At 38.9% G+C, this 22,795-nt stretch overlaps 1 protein-coding gene across 1 annotated transcript; it reads right to left on the reverse strand.

The window, feature by feature from the left end:
* Positions 1-270: 270 nt before the first annotated feature.
* On the reverse strand, positions 271-19,412 carry ALX1 (ALX homeobox 1). The gene is made up of 4 exons (XM_051770068.1): positions 18,953-19,412; positions 16,333-16,637; positions 12,647-12,775; positions 271-1,410 (listed from the first exon to the last, which is right to left on the reverse strand). The coding sequence occupies exons 1-4, from the start codon at positions 19,179-19,181 to the stop codon at positions 1,090-1,092; spliced, it is 984 nt and encodes a 327-aa protein (XP_051626028.1). The 5' UTR covers positions 19,182-19,412; the 3' UTR covers positions 271-1,089.
* Positions 19,413-22,795: the final 3,383 nt, after the last annotated feature.

The raw sequence follows: 22,795 nt of genomic DNA on the forward strand, positions 1-22,795 counted from the left end.
ATTTTAAGGGAGCAAATCAGTTTTATACTCTGGAAAACATATAAACAAAGTATCCACAAATGGTTACTAAAACTAAATGAAATGTTCTTTTATAATGTCTTAAGAGCCGTTACAAACTGAGACTGGCAAGCCTTGTTAGAGTTCTTTCATTTCAGTTCGACTATCATTAGCAAAACCCAGTAAGACGGACTGCACCGGAAGTAAGACTTCACTGTTGTGGTTTTTTTCCCCAAATCTGGATTCTGTTGAAAGTGTAGCAATACTATTTCATGCTCTCTTTTAGTAACCAAAGTTTCGTGACCCTATCTGTAACCTTAAAAATTTAATTTAAACACTAGTTGGCTTAGATAATCTATGCATGTCTTTCAAAACTCTACTAACCTCTGTGATCCTGCTTTTACTGGTATATTTGACACAAAAAAAAAAATCTCATTATCTTTAATAGGAATACACTCAGGTCCATAAGATAAAGGATTACTTTCTATTCTTATTACATTAGTTGTTCATTGATATAAGTTCAAAAAGCTCAACATGCATTTTGCAAAACAGCAGAGCTGACTTAGAGCAGCAGCGCAGTGCTAAGAAAACTCAGTCTACAAATTCCACCTACAACATGAACGGTCATATATTTCCTTCTTTGCATGATGTGCTTAGAGATTTACATCATGGTTTGAGTATAATAAATTTATTATCCTTTACAGAGTTGTTCCCTTATGAAGTATTCATTTGTAAAGCATGAATTTTGTATACAGGACTGCTAAAAACCATGGAGTAGACATATTTGCTTAGTAGTTTTATTCTTTTTTGCAGGTTCTATAATCATATTTCATCAACTGGTACAACAAAACATACCTACATATAAAAACCAAAACAAAGGGGGCTTGTTGAGCTTGATGTATGGTAAATCTATTTGGTTTATTCTTGTTTTATTGTTAAATATTATATTGCATTTGTTTAAGCAGACATCGTGTATATTGTGATTTCTAGCATTCCACACACAGCAGCTTATTTTTTTCCCTTTAAATATGGGAAATAAAAATGGTTCTAGTTTGCTATTAAAAAAAGAAATTGAGAAAGGGTACTGCTATATTACATGGCCCAGGAAATATTGGCTGCATGCTCTTTGGCTTTCATCCGTAGAACTGCAATGCTGGAGGACCTCCTTTCAAACTCTGGCTTGGTTTCAAAAGCATGTCCATTGGTTGCCCCAGAAAGTAATGAGTCAGTGAAAAAATTATTGAGGGGCACGTGGCTGAACTGATTCTGGTGGTTTGAAAAGCCTGTGTAGCCAGAATCTGTCCGGGGTGAATGGGAATAAGGTGTCATACAGGAGGACGTATCTCGTGGCAGCATGCAGGAAGTAACCACAGAACCGCTAGCCGCATTCCCTGCCCACAGATTGTTCTGAATCTGGAACATATAAAATTAATACAATTAAATTTAAGTAGTTCATCTTTTGTTTTCTGTAATGTTTGATTTCCTTTACTTCACATATTCATTATTAGTTGTCCTCTAAAACAAGAAACAAGTACTTAACCAATTCTCTGCAATCATGTTAGAAAATAGCATGAAGTGATCACGAGTCAAAATACTAAATTCTTCACTTAAGAGCAAGGGCTGATGAGTCATACTCCTTGCTCTGTCATCCATTTGCTCCGTGGCTCCATATGTGATGTTTACCGTTGAACCTCAGGATGCCATCAGCCCATCCAGTCAACAAACTTAGTGGAAGCACACAATTGACTTCAGAGAAAAGGTGTCAAAAGAGTGTAAAAGATCATAGCTGTTTTCACCATAAAAACTTCTCCTCATTAGAATTCTTACTGTAATGGTAGGAAAGAGTAGAAAAGGGTGAACAAAACAAACCATTTTGGATTTCTCAAGCCACAAAGCCCAACAAGTATTTGCAAAATTTAATATTGAGAAGCCTTGCATAATTACTTTAAAACAAATTAAACCATAAAACACAGGAATGATTGATAATACATTCAAGAGTTTTGCTTCTTTTCTACATTCAAGAGTTATTCAAAAGTTTTGAGATAAGATTTCTTTTCATTAGGTTTTTAGGCAAAATGATACTTTGAGGCCATTTCTTTTTCAGCTCTCAGCCTTAACAGGCTTCACTGTGCATCCCTGGAAAATGTTGCATGACAGACTAGGACACAAACTTTGTGGTTACCAGCAATGCTTGGATTAACCACGTAGTCAAGCTTTGATGTATAATCCTTTCTATACTTGGCAGTCACTTAAAGCTTCATTCTCAGTCTCAGGCCTTCAATCGTCTATGTATAGATGCTATTTATGGATAGGTGTTTTTCACTTATTTGTTACTAGATAAAGAGATAGGAAGATTTTAAAGACCTAGTATAAGTCAGTTCTTGTCATTATCTCAGACTGTGCAATTTTTTATTCCTGCCTTATTCACTTTGATTTAAGAAAACTTCATACTCAGCAGCTGGCCTTCTGTTCTTTAACACTCTCTACTCTCTATCTCTTTATGAGTATTACATGGATATGATATAATTTCTCACAAAGTCAAACTCCCTCAGTCATTTCTCACTTGCGCACACCATTATACAATATACAGCTTTGTATGTCTTCTCCACTTTAACTTATATCTCTTTCCTGAACACTGATTTTTTTTTTTTAATGTACAAATAACATCATGCAAGACGTTTTTAGCCCTCATTCTCGGCACAGAACTTGTCAGCCAGTAACTATATCCTTTTATTTGTTTTACTTTGCTAAATTTGTCTTTGTCCTAAAAATCTGTTGTCTGTTCAGTATATCATTGCTCTGATGCACTGTGATTGAGCCCACATGTCGTTGTTCTCTGCTATGTGTTGAAGTAATTGCAGTTAATCTTCGGCTAGCACTGTACAGTGAATTCCCACTTCAAACTTAATTTTACATTCATGTTCCAAATTCATAGACAAAGGAATTTTGACTTTAAGATATGAAGGTTATCTCTCTAGCTGACTGATTTTTTTCTGCCAAAGTAGAGGTCAGGGGAAGTAATGAATTATGACAGACACACACATACACACACACAGAGAATGAAAACATGTTTCTAATGCTGATGAGTTGGATTTTTTTCCCCTTGTCCTATCACTTTGCAACAGCACATACTCACCAAACCACCAACAAACTAAAGTAATAAATTATGGTTCACTGAACTCATCTAGCTGAGATCTATTGCAGATAGCAAGGATGAAACAGTCTTATTTTAAAAGTTAGTTTTAAATAGTTATATTAGCGAGATCACCAGGAGCTGACAAACTAATTTGGGCTCCTTAGAAATTCCAACAGCAAAAAAAGAACCAGTAAATGCACCATTTTTGTTTCTTGCAGAAGCCTTAGGAAAAGTCATGGTAGCAACACATCTCACCAAACTCCTGGACTGCTCAACCCCTTGTTTACACAGACATTCATTTCTGCAATTCCACACACACTTGTGAATGGAGCTTGCTTTTTCACTCACACACATACACATAGCTAGTTAGGTACATCTCAGGCATCTACTCCTGTATATTTTAGGTGGTCTGCTGAGAAGTAAAGGAGTGAGAAAAGTGTCTGGGGAGGGATATAGAGGATTTTTCCTCTTTCTTGTCAGCCTCCTAAAATCTACATGAGGAAAGAGAATCTAATGAGAGTTTCAGAACTTTCCAGTAACCTCTACCCTTAATCAGTTTTCAGAAGACTCTGAAACATCAGCCCATGGGAAACCCTCTGTACCTTGGCATGATCATCAGCTGCCTTATTACTCCTTAATTAAATTACCTGAGACAGTTTTGACTTATAATCAGACAAATTTACCCAGGGAGGGACTAGTTAATCTATGCAGTGTCTAATACAGGATCTATTTTTGAAGGAGTTTATAATCTCCAAAGTTAACTCATATGTGACAAAGTCTCATTTATCTGAAATTTCTTTCTAAGAAATGTTGTGCTGAATGCTGCAGTCATCCAGACTGCACAGATATAATTATGGGAAAAATTTTCCCAAAAAATCTGTTTAAATAGGGACATGCACAAATTTGCCTTTAATACAGTCATGATGGGAAGACTTCAAAAGGTTTAGAGACTCAGTTTGAAAGTGGTCAATAACCTATGTGGTCTGGAGGAATCACAAAAACACTCTTTCCTTCCATATTTAGCAGTTTGGTTTACAGTAAACTAAATATAGTACCATTAATTTTCTTGATATTTTTTCCTAGACAAATCTCTTTCAATCTAGCTTCAGTGAGATTGTACAGGTGTAAATGAGAACAGAATTCAGCTGCAAATCCTAAAATATGCCAATGTCTTGTTAAGGAAATATGTGAACAAACTATTAATTCCTAAAACTTTCAAAGGATTGTCCTAGGTTTCTTCCTTAGAGGTAGGAATCCAAGTTAGTAAACTTAACTTCAGGAATACCATAGGATGCTAGAAAAGTTTTACATGAGGCAATTATATTTTCCAAAAGAATGTTTCAGTCATATAAATTTTCTATTCATTTTAGTTGGTAGAGTGACTTCACTTTTTATGTTAGATTTTCATTTCTTAACAAGGAATTACAACATAAATATCTTGTAGTGAAATTTAGGTGCAGAAGGTATTCCTGTATTAAAAATAAATACAGTAGTGTTTCACAATAAGTTAAAATTACGAAATCTTCTTCTGGTATGTTAGAAGGAAAAGGGACATTATGTACATAAATTTAAAGAAAATATTTTTCCTCTTAAAATCTTGTGTGATCCATGAACTATATAAAAGGCAATTCAGAGACTGTGAATGAGGCTATACATACAGCACATCTCTGGTTTCTTTTAACATCACAAACAACTTGAGCTTTGGTCTTGTGGTTACCATGAAATTACCAGAGCCCTTCGATATATTTACCTACTGTATGTCTTATACACACATACACGTGCACACACACCCTTCCTGATAGAAAAAGAAATAGGATTTCATAGCTCTGACAAGAACATAAGGGAGAGTTATGGTTGTTAACACAGCTATGATATCATTTCCTAAGCACATGACCTTCTGCTTGACACTTCAGAGGAAAATAAGCTGAGGTAATTGGTCATCCCACTTAGTGTCATTGCCTTTTTCTGTTAAACTTTCAAGCTCCTTGAGCTTCAGCCTTTTTACACAGCACCTGGAGAAATCACATAAACTCAAGTCTCAAAATTTTCTGAGTTTTACTGTCAGGTTCTCCCATCAACAAATCTCTTCACTCATTATTTGAGTCACCTGCCTGTCCAGACTGGAGTCTGTTTCCAGCATACACACATATGAGCACACTACTTCTAGTTGAGTAGACATATATTTTAGTCTTCACATGGGAAACAAAATTCTTATTTCTTTTAAGGTCTCTAGGTATTAATAAATTATAATTGTTATTATTATATTACATAATAAATGTTATGTATGTTAATTATGTTACTATAATTATGTTACTATAATTTCTCTAATAAGTAATTAGAAACTACACATTTTCTCTGTTTTCATGGTGTTCCTGGACACTGCAAGGAAAACAAGAGCAGCACTAACTTAACAGTTAAGAATTTACGTAATTACATAAAACTTGAATATCAGACTGATTTGCTAAATTTTTGTCAGTTCTCTTCTTGTATGAAACAACAATACTTTCACTGCCAGAAAACATCAAACCTGTGGTAGCACAAGGAGGCACTTTAGGCAAATTAAATGCAATAGCTCTCAAACTGCTCAAAACTGCTAGTTCACAATTCATTCAGCTATTAGTTGTTCCTAGTCCATCAGCACAATTAATCTGGTGTCACTTCCACTTTTTTTTTCTGAGGTCCTCTTAAGAACATCCAAAATATGGGTAGAGATTTGCTTGTACTTCCCAAGTTTATATATTCTCAGAAGAATTTAAACTGAAAAGAACCTCTGGGATTATTATTCCAAACCCTTGCTCACAGCTAACCTTGAATTTAGATAAGGTTACCCAAGCCCTATCCGGCCATGTTTTGAGTAGCTCCAGATACAGTTTTTCATTAATTTCTATGGGCAATTTGTTCCAAAGCTTTACCACTCTCATTGTACTTTTTTTTATTTACATCTAGACAGAATATTTCTTGATTTAATTTTGTAGGAGCTCTTGGACCTACTGAACACGTGAAGATCAGCTGTACTGTGTTGGGTCATAAGAGAGAGCTGCAGCACACTGTTCTCAGATATGTGCATAAAATGCTACTTGGTCCATGGTAGTGAGAGACTTTATAATACAGCTCTAAAATATCTGGTAGACCCATTCAGCCCATACATTTACATTTGGTGAACAAAATAAAAATCTGGTCATTTGATTCCGTGCTTAAACCAGCTTGTTAAGCTGAAAAATAGTGTAGGATTTGAAAAGTCATCAAACTTTCATTCTTGTACGGAATGCTTTGTAAACTGCTGTAAATTCTTCCTACTGCAATCTCAGGGCCAGTTATCATAAGAATTAATTATATTTCACATTTATGATAAAGACAAAACTTCATAGTTTGAAAAATACTATTAAAAAAAACTATCTCAGAAAAAAATGAATACGCCCTATAATTAAGCCCAAGTAAAACCACTCACACATTTAAAGAAATACATGTTTCACAAGAAAACCCATAGAGCAAAAAGCTGAATGTTGACACTATGAGGAGGACCACATACAGTGGTGGTTTAGAACCAAGAAAGAGTGCAGTGCACAAGCTACTTTGTGTGTGGAGCAGACACTACCCAAAAAGATTAGAAGTGTTGCTCTTGTTGGAAGATCAGCCACAGCAAGGCAAGCCAGCACACATGCAGCAAGCCATGCACCATCCAGGTGGTGGCTCAGCCTGAGCTTTATGCTGTCACAGCTAGACAGCACGAGTGTATGATAAAACTTCTTTGAAGTTAGTTCAGATATGTCTACCACATCTACTCCTACCTCATCAGTGTACCCATAGCTATGACCTTGTTGAGCTATTGTGATTAACTGTCATTTATATGTCTGCTATAGTTAAAAGAAATTTTAAGTCCTATAACGTGTGATGTCTAATATATTCCATATGAGCATTTAATTGGAGCATGTAACCAATCATTGCTAATGAGGATTACCCATAGGTACTAAGGCTAGGGCAAACTGCAGTGATGATCCAAGGATTTAGTACTTAACACGTGTACTGAAATCACTTCTACACTCTTTGAGTGCCAACAAATCATGCGATGTCATGCAGTTCAACATATAATTTGGTTTATCAGTCTGGTGGATGGAATGCAAACTTCAGCCTCTTCAGAATGCTGAATTTCTGGATTTCAACATTCTCCCTTTTTTCTACATCTTCTATATCATCCCAGTTCCCATACTTTTGAATTACTTTTGTCTTCTTAGGACTTCCACCTGCACTAGACTTGGTTTTTCTAGCCAAAACAAAAATTTAAATTCTATCTAACTCTTGCCTGCATTTTCAAGGAAATAAAAAACCCCAAACATTTAACATGTGATACTGAGAGGGAAAGTAGAATGGTGTGGCAAAATGAATTCTTTTAAAAGAACTTAGAAGAAAAACCTCAACAAATGAACATGATTGAAAGAACAAGCAAGAAGGAGAAAAAATGCAAAGTAAGGAAAGAACCTATGTGGGGGGAAAATGTTGCCCCTTACATCTGCTTTTCAGTTATACAATTTAATGTTTATTTACATACTGGTGCACTTAATTATAAAGATAACATCTTTATAAATTTAACTTATACGGGGAAAATTGGAAATCTGTCTTATAATAGTGTAGGCTTTTGATCAAATTTCACTCTTCAGTGTGAGTAAGGAGGGGGTAAAATGAAATTTTGTCTCAGCTTTTTTGGTGCCTTGCTACTTCTCATGCTTAAGCATCAAATCTGAGGAGATCAAGTACCCTTTGTAACAGTAGCCTTCCCACTAACAGGATGGCAAAAGCAGTGAAATAAAGACCAATAAGGTAAGAGAATTATAAGGCTAAAGAAGCTTTTTATTGTTCCTCTCCCAATACATCATATATAGATCCATATAACTACAGATGACTGCAGCTGAACAAGACATCAGAACTAAAAATACATTTTTAAAGATCATCTTGTCTATTTTATACCTTATACTTTAGAAAGAAAAAAAATAATTGTTCAGATTTTTGCCAACTATAAAAAAAAAAAATCTCTAGCCTAAAAGTCCCTTCTGTTAAGTTTCCTAAATACAAATGTCTAATATTTATCTGACCACAGCTGCCTACTGTGCATCCTTCTTGCAAATCCTGCTCATCAGCACTCTAACAATGTTTTGTATATCCTGAGACATCTTTAATAACACTAGACACTGTATTTAGGTGACTGAATTAAGTATTGCTTGTTTACAAACATTTACTGAGGTGAGTTGAAGTAAGATTTCACTTCCCCATAAAGTGAACCTTCATTCTCCACTGATGGTAAGATGCTCCCTCTTAACTTTCATACTATCAGTAGAATATTACTAATTAATAAGGCTCAGACTGTCTGGGATATTTGTTTTAATCAGTAAATTATTTTCTGAGTGCACTTAAGATGACAGACCACAGTGTGCTGCATCTGCAAGAGAAGCTTGAAGTTCAAGTATTGAAACTAGTGAAACTGAAACCTTTTACTAAAATGAATGAAAAGCACTGTGTGTTACATTTTCCTAGAAAAATCTGGTTTTCAGCATAATGTTATTAAAGCCTTGAAAAAAACATGTGAATAACAGATGATTGTGCTACAATATTGTACTAACTGCCCTTCTTTGTAATCCATTATAATTAATGGAAGATGTATGCATGCAGAATTTGAGCAGTTCAGGAGATATTGAAATTCTTGGCAGAGAGATGAACAAATATTTTACACAATAAGCAACAGCTAAAGTCAATATACTGTAAAAATAATGAAGGTTAGACTGAAAGAGCAATGCAAACAAATATGATCTCCAAAAAAAAAAAACCCAAATTATTATTATTTTGAAGATAAAGATGTGCAATTTAATAGCAAAATTAGACTGGATTATAGAAACAGGTGTTGGACCAAACCACCTCCAGACGTCCCTTCCAACTTCAACCTTCCTCTGTTTCAGAGCCAAACTTCTATCTGAAATAAGTTGAAAGAATCATTTTCCCACAGGACAAACTTTTCAGGCTTATATAGTCACACAATGCATAGCAGCATCATGTTCTTAATTTGTATTTGATGAAGATAATTGGTGAAAAGACTAAGCAGAAGTCTCCATGACACCCTCTGTTGACTGCAAGAGACTGATGCTTCTGCTGGAATGCAAGCGGGATGTGTTTTGTCAACATATCCACAGTGCGATTCAGAGAAGAAAATCTTCAGGCTGCAAATCTTTATAATGCACACCAGAAATTCACATTTGTTCCCATTCCTTCTGCCACACAGCTGTAAACATCTCATCATGGTTTCGTCCTTTTTCAATATTCATCCTATACTTTTTTCCAGTCACAGGGAATCTGTTTTTCCCTGTTTTAATAAAGGTTTCATAAATAAGATCTAGTGATCTGTGTTCCACAGTCCCAAATTAAAACTATTTATTCAAAAGTATGGTAAAGCTTGTCTGATATTTGTTTATTTCATTGTTGCAATAGGAGTGCTTGTACACGGCTGGTGGGGGGAATAACAGTAAAGAAAAAAAAAAAGATAAAAAAAAGATATTTGATTTTTTTTCTTGCATTAACTACAATGAAATAATGGAATTGTCTGGGAAATCAATCTATGACACTAAAATCAAACATGCAGATAATTTTAAATACCTCTTTCTGCCTGAACTGTGGGACAGATGAATGAATTTATAGCAAGTCATGTACTGTATATTTATTTTCCATAAGTAAGTCATTCAAAAATGGACATCTAGTTCAAAACATTTGAATTTAGTGCTGCTAGTGGTCATTGTGTTTTTAAAACAGATTTTTATTTTCTCAAGCATTCTCACTGGAAATAACATGTATATTACAGAGACGCAGTTTTTCTGAAGATGAGGATTTAAGAATGTGACAACTATAAAGAATTACCACCAGGTTAGCAAGAACATGAATTTTTATTGAATAAAAATTCTGTGATAATTACCTGGATACTTATTCATATTCCAGTATACAGCAAAGCATCCACCTTCTTCGCTGAAGAGTAAGGTACTATGTTTTTATCATGTAGCCAAACTATACATGCAAGCACTCAGCTGAAATAGCCAATGTAAAGAGGACTCAGACCTTCATTTAGCTCCTTGAAGCACACTACAGTACAATACAAATTTCTTAAGCAGGTGACTAGACTCAGGTACATGTTTGTGCCTCTGTTTACCTGCAGTGTGTTAGTCTGTGTTTATAGGTGAGCACAACATATTTGTGTTTATGAATGAGTATACATTTTATATGTGTATACATTTTAGAGATGCTTGATTTAAGATTATGGGACCAACATTTGCATTTCAATTCCTATTTTTAAGAATTTATAAATTAATAATAGAAAGCTTTCCAGGCTGAAACTCTGGTATGTCATCAGTCTAGGAGATATTTTTTTAACAAAACTCTAAATAGAAATGCAGTGAACTCACTTATCTTTTTAACAATCTGAAAGTACAGAATAGATATTTTATTGGTTTTAGAATTTTATGGCTTACACACATATTATCAAATAATTTTTGGGATTTTTGAAAAACATTACTTTTAAAACAATAATTTTAAGTTTTTACCAATGACATGCACTATTCCATTATCTTTTGCTAATGAAACTTCTGTCAACTGGGAAAATTTGTAGATGACATCCTACTAAAATTACAAGAAGAGCTTGCAGACACAAAATTTAGTCTAGAAATCCCAAAGCTTATGCATGATTCCTTGTATGATTTGTTGTGATGTTACAGATAAATCAGAAAGCTGTCTTCAAAAGACAGCTAAACACCTTGAGTGAGATCTGTGAGTGACCGTGCATCTGTCTCTTTGTAAATCTACCTAGGCGTACCTAAGATCTTTTTGCACACCTTTACCTAGGTAAGTCTCAAATAAGTATTGTGTCCACCTAAGTAAACACAGAATGTGTAGTGCAGTGGTTGCTGATGTAATTTGGGTTAATGCACTATTACACTATAAAATAAAAACAGGTTGAACTGGTTACGTCCGTGTTCTGAGCTGATGGAGCACAAAGCAACTCTGGCCCAGGCACCAAACTTAGTAATGTGCATCCTCTTCAGAGGTAAAGCACATTAAGATGGGTAGATGACACATGGGCCAAAAACCTCTGGTTCAAAGCTAATTACATTCATAGAATCATAGAATCATTAAGGTTGGAAAAGACCTCCAAGATCACCAGGTTCAACATTTGACCAAACACCACCATACCAACTAAACCATAGCATTAAGTGCCACATCCAGTCGTTTCTTGAACATTTCCAGGGATGGTGACTCCACCACTCTAACGCTTAAGCACCCTTTCAGGGAAAAAATTCTTCCTGATGTCCAACCTGAACCTCCCCTGGCACAGCTAGAGGCTATGTCCCCTTCTTCTGTCACTTCTTGCCTGGAGGAAGAGGCCAACCCCCACCTGGCTACAGCCTCCTTCCATATACTTGTAGAGAGTGATAAGGTCACCCCTGAGCCTCCTTTTCTCTGGACCAAAAAACCCCAGCTCACTCAGCTACTCCTCATATGACACCCTCCAGACCCTTCACCAACTCTGTTGCTCTTCTCTGGGCAAGATCCAGCACCTCAATGTCTTTCTTGTAGTGTGAGGCCCAGAAGTTGGCACAGCACTCAAGGTGTGACCTCACCAGCGCTGAGTAGAGGGGGCAATCACTTCCCTAGTCCTGGTGGCTACACTATTTTTGATACAAGTCAATATGCTATTGGCCGCCTTGGCCACCTGGGCACACTGCTGGCTCATGTTCAGGTGGCTGTCAACCGGCACCCCCATGTCCTTTTCCACTGGGCCACTTTCCAGCCACTCTTCCCCCAGCCTGGGGGAATGCAGAGCATGACCAAAGCAAATCCTCATAGAATATAAGCATATTCCTAAGGCTGGCAAAGATTCTACTACTTAATGAAGTAGAAGAGCAACAAAAAATCAGCAGTGGAAGGGACCCATGGAAGATATTTTGCTTTGTATGGTGCTTTTTTTTTTATTAATTATGTGGTAAAAGCAGTGGGAAGCTTTTACATGAAAAACAATGGCTTCAGAATAAAAGTATTCAATGTGCTAAAACAAGCAAGCAGAAAAACAATAGCAGAGAGCGAGGCAAGGCAGTAAACCATAGGACTGGAGACCAGACACAGAAGATTATAGTCTTATTACACAGTATACCTTACTATATGCTAACAGGGAACTGAAAAAGAATAAAACAAATTAAACAAACTACATCTGTCTGAAAGAGCAGTCTTGTCTCTCTGCCTCCCTCTCCCAGCCATATATATTCAATTCTGATTGTACATGGCTATAATATGCTTTCATGCTAGTAGAAGACTTGTTCTATTTAATGGTCTGTCAAGGTCCATAAAGAAATGGTGCATGTTTGCTGTATCAGAAAGAAGTTGTCTAGAGATCGCATAGTTTATGCCTCATCTTAGCAAAGCATACAAGACCAGAGTTATTAAGACAGTTGCCAAATGTAGAACCAAAGTACTACTTGGTATTTGCCATACCTGAGGGTAGCTGTCAGTCCTTGGAAGAACAGATATATCATATGTGGCAGCAAAATGACTCTTAGCTTGCTGGATCTGACCATAGCGTTCTCTTTTCCTCCATTTTGCTCTTCGATTCTGGAACCAAACCTATAGTATACAAGGAAGTAGTCCTAATGTTAACTCAGTTACATACTATGCAAAGAATTTTAGGAAAAAGCCAAGAGATTTTGGACAGTAGCTTTGAAAATTTCTGTTTATCTAAGAAAGAGCAATTTTCCACCTGAGAATTAATTTCTTGCGGTTTCAATCTTGTCAGTGTCAAACCTGCTCAAGTTATTCCTGTCTATTTTAAAAGTACATATTATTTTCTTTCTATTATCAGAAAAAAACCCAAAACCAAAAAACTCAAAACAAAATCAGAAGCAACAACCCACTTGAGAAAGATCAGTCCACAGCAAGTCAAATTGTAATGAAGCTTTCTCTTAATTTCTTATGCCTGCTAACTTGCTATGACTACCCATAATCTGCCTCTTAGAGGTGGACGTAATCTTTATTAAGTGCGGTAATGAAAAGGCAGAAAAAACTGGCACCACAACAGTAAAAACTGGCACTGCAGGAAAGGTTTCTATAGGGAAGGTTTAAAAGGCAGGATGAAAATAAAAATTCACCATGACACAGACAGTTTTAAAAACATTGTGACTTTTTTTCCACAGTGTTGTTAGGTGATATCTTTCTGATAATGGAAAACTAAAGAATTGTATTTTACATTTAGACTATGAAATAATTTGGACTATGAAATGATTTAGAACTGAATGCTTTCTTGTCAACTAAAAGTTAATTTCTTTATGCTTGAATTTCTTTATAGCCTTTGGACTGTTCTCTAAAATTTTGAGTGTCGGGTGTTATATTAAAACCTATTATTTACACATTTCTTTCTTTTACTGATATCTGTCATTGTCGCATGGTTTTCAAAATTTATTTTTTATTTCAGACAGTTTGGACTGGTTAAGACATGCTGATAAAATAAAGGAAGTGCTAAGAAAAATAACACTGCATAAAAGTAATATCCAACAAGTCTTTATTGTTCTGGTATAAGCATATTCATTACAGCTTTTTTAAGAAGTCATTCTACTAACAGAACCATTATTTTTTTAAAAGGAAACAATGTGATTGGTTAGTCCCCCTGTTAAATTGATCATGAATCAATTTTGATATATACCTACTTAAACAGAGGCTTTTTGTATAGACAATTACTGTATTTTGAGGGATGTTTTCTGATCCCAGACTCTGGGATAGTTAAAATAACACTGTTACATAATTCCATTCTTGCATTGATCTTTGGAGAACTCAACTGTGCTTTGATGCTGCTTAAGCAATCAGGGCATAGTTTTACTCATTTTAATTCTCAAGGACATGTTGCAGATTTAGTATGTGCAATCTTTCAAAATGTACTCAGCAATCAAAGCAAGTCTCATGCATGTAACTCCTGAGTATATATTGTTAGGGACTTTGTTGGTCAATTTGCGTTATTTATGATGCCTGAGGTTCAACAAAAAGAAAAGAAAAGGCAAAAAAAAAAAATTCTCCTCTGTCCACAGGAGTGGTCAGGGACAAGATAAGAGAATTTAGGCATGAGTCTCTTTCACTGAAAAAAGACCTTGACAATCTCTTTAAAATGGGTACCAATTACTGCACTGATATGCAGCAGGAAAGAGAACAACTTAGATAAATTAGATTCAGGTTGGCTCTCTCCGCATGTGTGCAGGACAAATATTAAATTGGATGTTGATGAAATGGCAGTGAAGGGAACTGTGGGTAAGGTCTCCAGCTGATCACTGTGCTAAACTAAATCAAACAATTTGCTTGAATTTATAGTAACTAAACGAGAAAAAAAGCTCACATTTTTTTCCTTTGACAATCCCCCAAAATGTTTCTGTTTACACCACTTTACTAGAAACTGACTCTTGGCAGAGATAAAGTAACCATTTGCCTCCACAAAGCAATGTAGAAATCTGCTGCTTGTTATCCTTGAATTGCCAGATGCTTGCCTCTAGTGACGTAAGGCCTTTTAAATTGCTTAATCTTGTGATGGAATACTCCTGTTACTCTGGATAGAAATGATCACCATATCCTTTCATATTTAGCATATGAGAAATGCAAAGATCACTTATCTTTTAAGAAAGGGAAGAACATGTTTAAATAAGAGAGAAATAGAAATGTGTGAAAGTCTAGTATAGACGTATATATTTTTCATTTACTCTCTATTTTAATTACTCTTGGCATATGAAGCCTCTAAAACTTAGGGAAAAAAAGTGATAAAAAGTCAGTTAACACTGTAATCCAATTCTCCTCTCCCTGTTCTGACTATTAATTTGTTCTTGAAGTAGTTCTCTTAATTCCAGAATTATGCATTTGTTAGAACAGTGTTTTAACATTATGCAAGCTTTTTTTTTAAGTCAAATTCAGAAGAAGGATTGCACAGAACCTGAAGAGTTAAAAGCCACGGAAATAAATTCTGTCAGCATTGCTGATATTACATCAGTGTAACTGAACACATAGTTTTGGACTCTATTTTCTGATGACAACAGTGAATATGATGTCTGGTTGAACTGACATGAAAGGAACACTTCTTTATAAAATTAATTAGCTGACTTTGTTTCTGAAAGTGATTCTGATTTAATTTCAGTTTGTATGCATGTGCACTGGTATCTATTTCTTTATATACATGTGTGAGTATGTGTTTAATTACAAGTTGTGAAGTTGTTATCATATTCAAGTCACTAAATTAAAAAAATTAATCCCAGTCTGTAAGAATCAACAGGAGTGCTATTCTCTACATTGAAATGATGATTGTTACCAGAACAGGGAAGATATCTAAAATTAGGATAAACTTGCAAAATGTGGCTCATACCGTTTCCTTATGGAAGATCTCTATAAAGGGGAAAGGCTGCATTTCCTGGATACTTAGCTTCTTTTCTCACCATTGCACATCCAAAGCTATAAATATTGTTGAGATTACTGTGCGAGCACATACTGAGTGAATCACATTTGTATGCAGTGAAGACACTCAATGCACTAAGTGATCAACAGTATGTTTCATCCCAAAAACTAGAATAATGTTGTTCATCAGTTATACAAGTTTAAAAACCAGCAAATGTTCTTCCTAATTTTGTGATTTCTAACATCATTCCATACAACAGAGATGAAAGGATTGCTTCACACAGGCATAAACATATACACATTTATGTATGTGCATTTTCACTACATAGTCATTGGATAGAAAAAAGGAATTTGACTACTTTTTAGACTGTACTTTTCATGCCGTAACACACACAGAATTCTCTGTGTCTGAGTTCTGCATCGTCATCAATCTGAACTATATGCAACACGTCTCTTTAATGGGATCTTTATGTATAACAATTTACATATTCACTGCCTGGTATTCTACAAGAGATCAAGACAGTTTAACTATTGATGATGTTTTCTCATCCTTTAAACAAGTTTCTAGAAGAGCAACACAAGCTATTTAAAAAAATAACAAGTTATTTTAGTACTGCAGCATAACAGTTCTTATCCATAAAGAAATAAAGCAAAATGAGCAGCTTACTTTAGCTTTACAGGTTTTCATACAATCCCCAAGAGTGTCATTTACCAGTTCCTACAATACGCAATTTGTCATGGAAATGCTGAAGTTTGTTTCCTACCTGGACTCTGGCCTCTGTGAGCTCTGTTCTCAGAGCTAGCTGTTCTCTTACATATACATCAGGGTAGTGAGTTTTCTGGAATACTTTCTCCAGTTCCTCCAGTTGCAAACTGGTGAAAGTTGTTCTGTGTCTTCTCTTCTTACTACTGGAGACATTGCTGTCACACTTATCACCAAGTTCATCCAGGTCCCCCTTCTCCTGCATCCCTTTCACTGGAGACATCCTAAGATTGTTGCAATTGTCCATGGGCCTGCTCAGCTCTGTGTGAAGAGGCTGTCCTTCCACTTTAGTAATCCCGTAGTTCACTGTACACAAGGTGGGTTAACAACTGGTTAATAACTGGCTAAATAATTGATTAAAGGGGCAGGGGGACCAGGGAGTGGGAGGGAGGAGGGAGGTCAGGGGTGCACAGGATGGGGGAGTTTAGATTCAGGAGTTTGTATAAAACAGTTTCACAAGGAACATGATTCTAGGAGGCTGTGTTATTCCTACACGAGATCATGGAGGAGGAATTTGTAATATTAACCACAGACAGAATAAAATGCTAAAACACATTGAATTTTAACTGAGAATTGTATCTGAAAATATCATCTAAAAACCTTCAGAGTAAGGGACTACACAAGAGTACTTGGAGTACTCTCCCATTACTGCCACTAAAGTAGTTAATAATCCATGAAATTGATGTCAACTAAAGTTGCACAGATAAGGAATCTTAGCCCAAAACGTATTTTCCTAGAAGTGGCACAGACTATTGACAGATGTGGCTTTAAACTTGAAGGTAAATTGAAAAACTTCTATTTTTATGAAAATACAAAATAACAGTGAAATAAACTAAATACCTGTAAACTGACAAATCAAGAAGCAAAGGAAAATGAAAATTAACTTCACTTTACAAGTTTAATAAATTCCATATACATTCTCTTGGATTTGTAAAGTGGAATTGTTTCCAATTAGGTTTGTTATGGTTACAAAATACAGAGCATTTCTGCAGAATGTTAACTTATTAAAAGAGATTGCTTCATATACTTTGTATAAGGATTGAAGGAACTATTTGTCTTTAGGTAAAACCTGAGTGGTAGAGATAAGAAATATTCTGCAATAGGTTCTTAATAGGAAATGAAAATATTTCCTATTTTTTAATATTTTTACTTACATCACTGGAAATGTCATAAGTTATTAGGATCAAAAAAACCTTTCTCTTATTTTTTCTCAGAAAACGGTGAAAAAAAAGGTTTAAAACTCTATAGAAATTAAAATCTACAAAGATGGCATGTAACACACTAGAAGAAGCTTGCTTTGGGATTTTCCCACATTCTCAAAAATGTTTTTTTCAATCTGAGTTGATAGAAGCAAAACACAATTTTTAGATATTTATTATCAACATATCATCATCATCATCATCAGATAGGAAATGCACCAAAGCCCTCGAGGTACCCATTAAATGAAGTAATTAAGAAAAACTTCAACGTATAAATCAATTTTCTGTAGTTGGTTGTTTTTTTTTTTAAGTGGCACTAGCAGAAATCTGTCATTATTTCTTGTGAATTTTTTCGTACAAAAAAAAAAGCATGTTTTCAAAAAAGTAGATACTTCAGTGACTAAATGAAGTCAAAAAGTAAGATATTGTCGGTCACCTTATTGCAGCTGATCTTAACCACGTTTTCCAATTTTGACAGGAAATTATTTTTTATTTTTTTTTCTATATGCGATTTCCATCATGTTGGAATAATGAGGAAAAATTTTAAATGTATCAAAAATAAAACCTTCCACATTCGCCTTGCCTATCGGCTAGAAAAATATAACAATTGATGGAATGTTTAACATTATTGTTTGGATTACCTACATCATGTTTCGGAAGAATCACCTTTACGCATTATTTGATAACACGGCAAAGAGAATCTCGCTACCCTCGTAGGACGATATTTGAAAGAAGCAAACATGACCAAGTGACCTTCCGTCCCCTTCCTGGAACGGCACTGGGGAGCCGGCCGTGTCTGGTGTCCCTCCGACACCGACACCCGGGGATGCTTTTCCCGGGAATTTGCTGGGTGAAAAAGTCGCTGCCCGCAGCGGGGGAGGGGGTGCCCGGGGTGCCCGGGGGGCGCCCCGGGGGGCGACCGGAGGCCGGCCAGGGGCCGGTCGGGTGGTGCCGGAGGGCGGCCGGGGGACGGTCGGGTGGTGCCGGAGGGCGGCCGGGGGACGGCCGTGCCCTTCGGCACCCGCCGGGACCCGCCGGTTCGTTGGTGCCCCGGGTGCATGGGCTCGGGGCCGGGCGGGCTGTGCCGCAGTGCTCCGCACTGTGTTCCTCGGCAAGCCGCGCATTCTGGCAGAGGCCAGGATGGAAGGCAGTAGCAAGGGGGTTACACTGAAAGGAAAAGAGCTCTTTAAAGTAGACAGTTGCCTTCTCCCTGTGTTTTTTTTTTAATAATAATAATAAGTATTATTATAATTTTATTTATTATTATTGGTTTTGTTATTGTTCTTTTACTACGACCTAACAGCCCCTCACATGCCTGCACCCAAAGGCTGCACAGCTGCCTTTGGTTTCCCTGGGCAGGAGAACCCCCACCCTCCCCTGTACATCTCCAGGAGGGAGAATAACTTTGGGACGACGACTCACCGTTGTCCTGGCAGGGTGATGTCCTCTCCAGCCTCACATGATGCTCAGCCCTTTGCAGAGGATTGAAGGCCTGTACGCATTTGCTGCCTGACGTTTTGCTATAAAAGGATTCATTGTCCAAAGTTTCCATAACGTGCTCCAAAGTGCCTCCTGCTCCCATGTAGAAGTCACTGTTCTTGCTCGGCTGGCTCTTCAGGGCAAACTTCTCGCTCAGAAAATCCATAATCATCTAAGGCTGCTTGAAAGCCTCTTCCCTAGACAGAGGCTGGACTGTGAACAAGGGAGGGAGAGTGAGTGGATGGGAGGAAAAGAAGGAGGGAGGGAAAGGCGTTCAGAGCTCAGGGAGCTGTTTTGCCTCCGACCCTTTGATTTGTCTTGTCTTGAAAGGGGGGACCCGAAGTTGCTCTTATATCTTGAAGCTCAGCAGGACTTCTTATGCAACCTCCCATTTCTAATGAATATGAAAATAGGCAAGAAGTCTAACTCCACCCCAGGTCCCTCAAGACCTAATCCCAACACAGGAGGGAGTTCCAGGCCCATTTTCGATAGACAGATCTGTTTCAGACACACACACACACACACAAGCGTTAGGGGAGGGTGAGGGAAGAGAGGGAGGGAGGGAGGAAGGGAGGACAGAAGAAAAGGACATTTCCCCTCCGCAACCTCTTCACATTTCTCCAGGGATCCTTGAACGACAGTAATCCCTCGCTTCTCTCCCTCTCTCCCCAGCTCCCCGAGAGGCTTAGAGTAAGATGACTTCAGGGGCACATACCCTTCTTTAGTCTATTTGACTGATACGTCAGTAGCTGCAGCCCTGTTCTCTGAAGTTGTAAAATTAAGAACTGGTGTTTCTTCTTTATTAAACAGCTCAGAAATTTGTCCTAGGGTTAAAGAGAGAAAGAAAAATTATAGGCAGTTGTTTGTGTAGAGGGAATGGAAAACAGAGAAACTTAAAACTAGAAATCTCTCACATCAGAAACCAGCCTAAAAGAGAGTTTGTCTGTTATGAAACAGACCTTATCCAGTCTGCCTCTCTGTCTGTGTTTGGGGGGTGTGTGCATGTGTGCAAAGCGGTTAAAATGGACCTTTATTTTAAATCTGAAATATCACTACTGAGTTGGAAAAAAAATCAGTTTCTAAATGAAAGTATTAAAAAAAAAGTCTTAGGTAATAAAATGAAAAAGAAACGAGCCATATATGGATGAATTCCTGTGGATATTGGAAAAGGAAGTAGTTTTCACACAAAGTGTGAACTTTGAAGTGTTGAATTCCATGGCCCTTTCGCACATTGACAAGATTTAAAACACAGTCGAGAGATAGGAGACTATTTCGAAAAGGGTCCGAATTAAGGAGAAGAGCTGCTCCCTGCTTCCTCGTGAAAGGAGTACTCGGTGAAGCAAAGTAAACCCGAGACTTCAATCACTTCATATGAGTATTTCAGCATCGTGGGCCCGCGCTTGTTTGTTCTACTGAGGTTGTTTTAAAACCCAGTTCAGTGGGCCCTTCCCCCATTGGAGCGGGGAGGGGGAAAAGCAGAGGGGCTTTAATGAGAGGTTGAAGTTTCTGTGCAGTAATGGCCATGGGGGCTGTGGAACGGCTTAGAGACCTTTCCTGTGAACCTAGCCAAAGGTGAAGGGAAGATCAATTCATGTCCAACGTATTTCTAGGCGAGCGGCTTCCCTTCCTTCATCAGCCGACCTCTAATTTAATGTTTTCCCGGAGAAAGGGGTAGCTAAGTGAGGGATGCTTGTTTCATCCACAGTCGAGTAGCTGCGGGCATCACCCGCCACGCGCACAACTTGCCCTTCCCTGTCATCTGTCAGAACCAGGCTGCCACCCCCGCAACTCCGTCCTGTTTCACAGCGTTACCTGCCGCCACCACGGAGCTGGGGCTGCGGGCGGCGCGGAGCCCCGTCGGGACAGAATGCAATGGTGGTGCTCGGGGACTTGGGGTGGGTCGGTGTGTTTTGTGGGGTGGGGTGTCGCTTTACCCTCCTGTGGAGAGGGAGAGATGGAAGCGGTTCCCGTAAGCCTCCGGGAGACGGAAAAGTGAAGGGACGAGGGAGGCGAGCGGTGCCCGCGGTGCGCGGCCAGGTGCGGCGGGGGGCCAGCTCGCTGCCTGCCCGGGAGAGGGGCTGGACACGGCCCCGGGAGCCGCTCCAGGGACAGTTCCCGTCCCCGGATTTGTCTTGAAAACGAGGTTTCCTCCGTGAACCTTTTGGAGAAACGCCTGCTCCGTACCCGAAGAAATAAATTCTCTCCCTGCCCCCGCATCTCCTTGTGCTGGCACTTCGGCAGCGTGTTTATAACTGTGCCTTAAAAGCACTAAATGCCTTGGGGGAGGAAAAAAAAAAAAAGACGGGGGGGGGGGGGGAAAGGAGCTCTCGATGTCTTTTAAATGAAAGACACATGCAACGTTGTTGCAGCTTGCAATCCACTTTTATCCCAATAAATATCCCTCTTTAAAGACAGCTATTAAACTCCAGGATAGCCGAGGACAAGGAGAATCTCCTGTGACCGTAAAAAACCCAGAGGCTCCCAGCAGCAGCAGGACTGTTTCTAGCGAGGCCGGAGGGAGCGCGGGTGCCCGCCATGGGGACACGCGTGTTCCGCTGACTGCGAGGAGTGGCCTCGGTGGCGGCGGCGCTCAGTCCCCCCGGGCTGGCCCGCAGCCTCAACCCCAGCGTTCCCCCCCTTCCCAGGACGATCTGGCCACCCCAGCGTCGCTGACTCGCAGGGGGCGGGAGGCGCCGACCTCGTCTGGGGACCGGTTTGGGGACTGAGGCTGCCGCGTCCTCTGTGCTCTTCACCCCCTCCCCGCTCCGCTGAGAAAACACGATCCTCCCGCATCACCTTCACCCCAGAGGAGACTCCGCTCGCTTGTCCTCCCGTCTTTGTAAAGCACTCCCCGCCAAGATTAGCGCCGACATTTATATAAGTGCGCTTACAATATCAGAGTAATAGAGCGCGACAAAACTTATAACCGGATCTTAAAATCCATCCCTCCTTCACGTGAAATAAATAAATAAATGAAAATCAGAGTGGTTCCACATCACTGTTAGCTCCAGGGACCAAATTCTGCTCTCATTCTCCTCTTTGCAACCCAGCAGACTTCAAAGGGAAGGAGAGATGTAACCTAGGGGAGAATTGGCGCCACGTATGGCAATCGTTCTCCTTAAAAGCTTGAAAACAGAAAGCTGACTTCAGCGGGCTAAAATTATCTGAGAGGGGTTGGACACATCCCGGGGGAGAAGGCGGCAAAGGAAAAAAAATTTGTGCTGAGGTGAGACAGCTTTGAAAAGCATCTTTCTTCAGGGACCGACTCCCTCCGCCAGGCAGCCCGGTTATTAAGAGCTGCATGCAGATGTGCCGCTGTGTTTCCAGAGATGGAGTATCTCCTAAACCTTCTGTGAAGGGGTGTTATGTGTGATGGAGAGACATTTCGTGGCCAGAGGTGGTGTGAAGGAGCTTGCCCCTGCAGTGCATAGGGGCTTCTCCGAGGAAGCCTGTCCACTGGGACGAGCCGGCCGCGCATATCCCGGAAGGCTCCCCGGCACCACTGGGCTCTCCTGCGGGGACGGCGGGCTGCCTTCCCCCCGCTGCCCTCGCATTCCTTCTCTTCCTGAGATCCGAAGTAACAGACCAAGTGTAGGAACGAGGATCCCGCATAAATTACAAGCGTCTCACTGCCGAAAAATCCAGGAATTTAGGAGAAGTGTGCGAGTGCGGTGCCGGACCCGCACCGTCCACTTCTGGGTCCTCAGCCGCTGCTGCGCTGCTACTCGGCGTGGCAGCTTCCAGCCCAAACTGGGCTACTGCCTGTTCTAGGGATCTCCTCACACT

Source organism: Manacus candei, unplaced genomic scaffold, assembly GCF_025592945.1.
Source record: "Manacus candei isolate 608988 ecotype Guabito, Panama unplaced genomic scaffold, ASM2559294v1 h1tg000114l, whole genome shotgun sequence".
Taxonomy (NCBI): domain Eukaryota; kingdom Metazoa; phylum Chordata; class Aves; order Passeriformes; family Pipridae; genus Manacus; species Manacus candei.

Excerpts from the sequence above, each read along its gene's own strand:
- ALX1 (XM_051770068.1), bottom strand. The coding sequence starts at position 19,181 with ATGATTATGGATTTTCTGAGCGAGAAGTTTGCCCTGAAGAGCCAGCCG. Across the intron at positions 16,638-18,952 it reads ATCACCCTGCCAGGACAACG|TGAACTACGGGATTACTAAA; the intron begins GTGAGTCGTCGT and ends CCTTGTGTACAG. Across the intron at positions 12,776-16,332 it reads TCACAGAGGCCAGAGTCCAG|GTTTGGTTCCAGAATCGAAG; the intron begins GTAGGAAACAAA and ends TGTATACTATAG.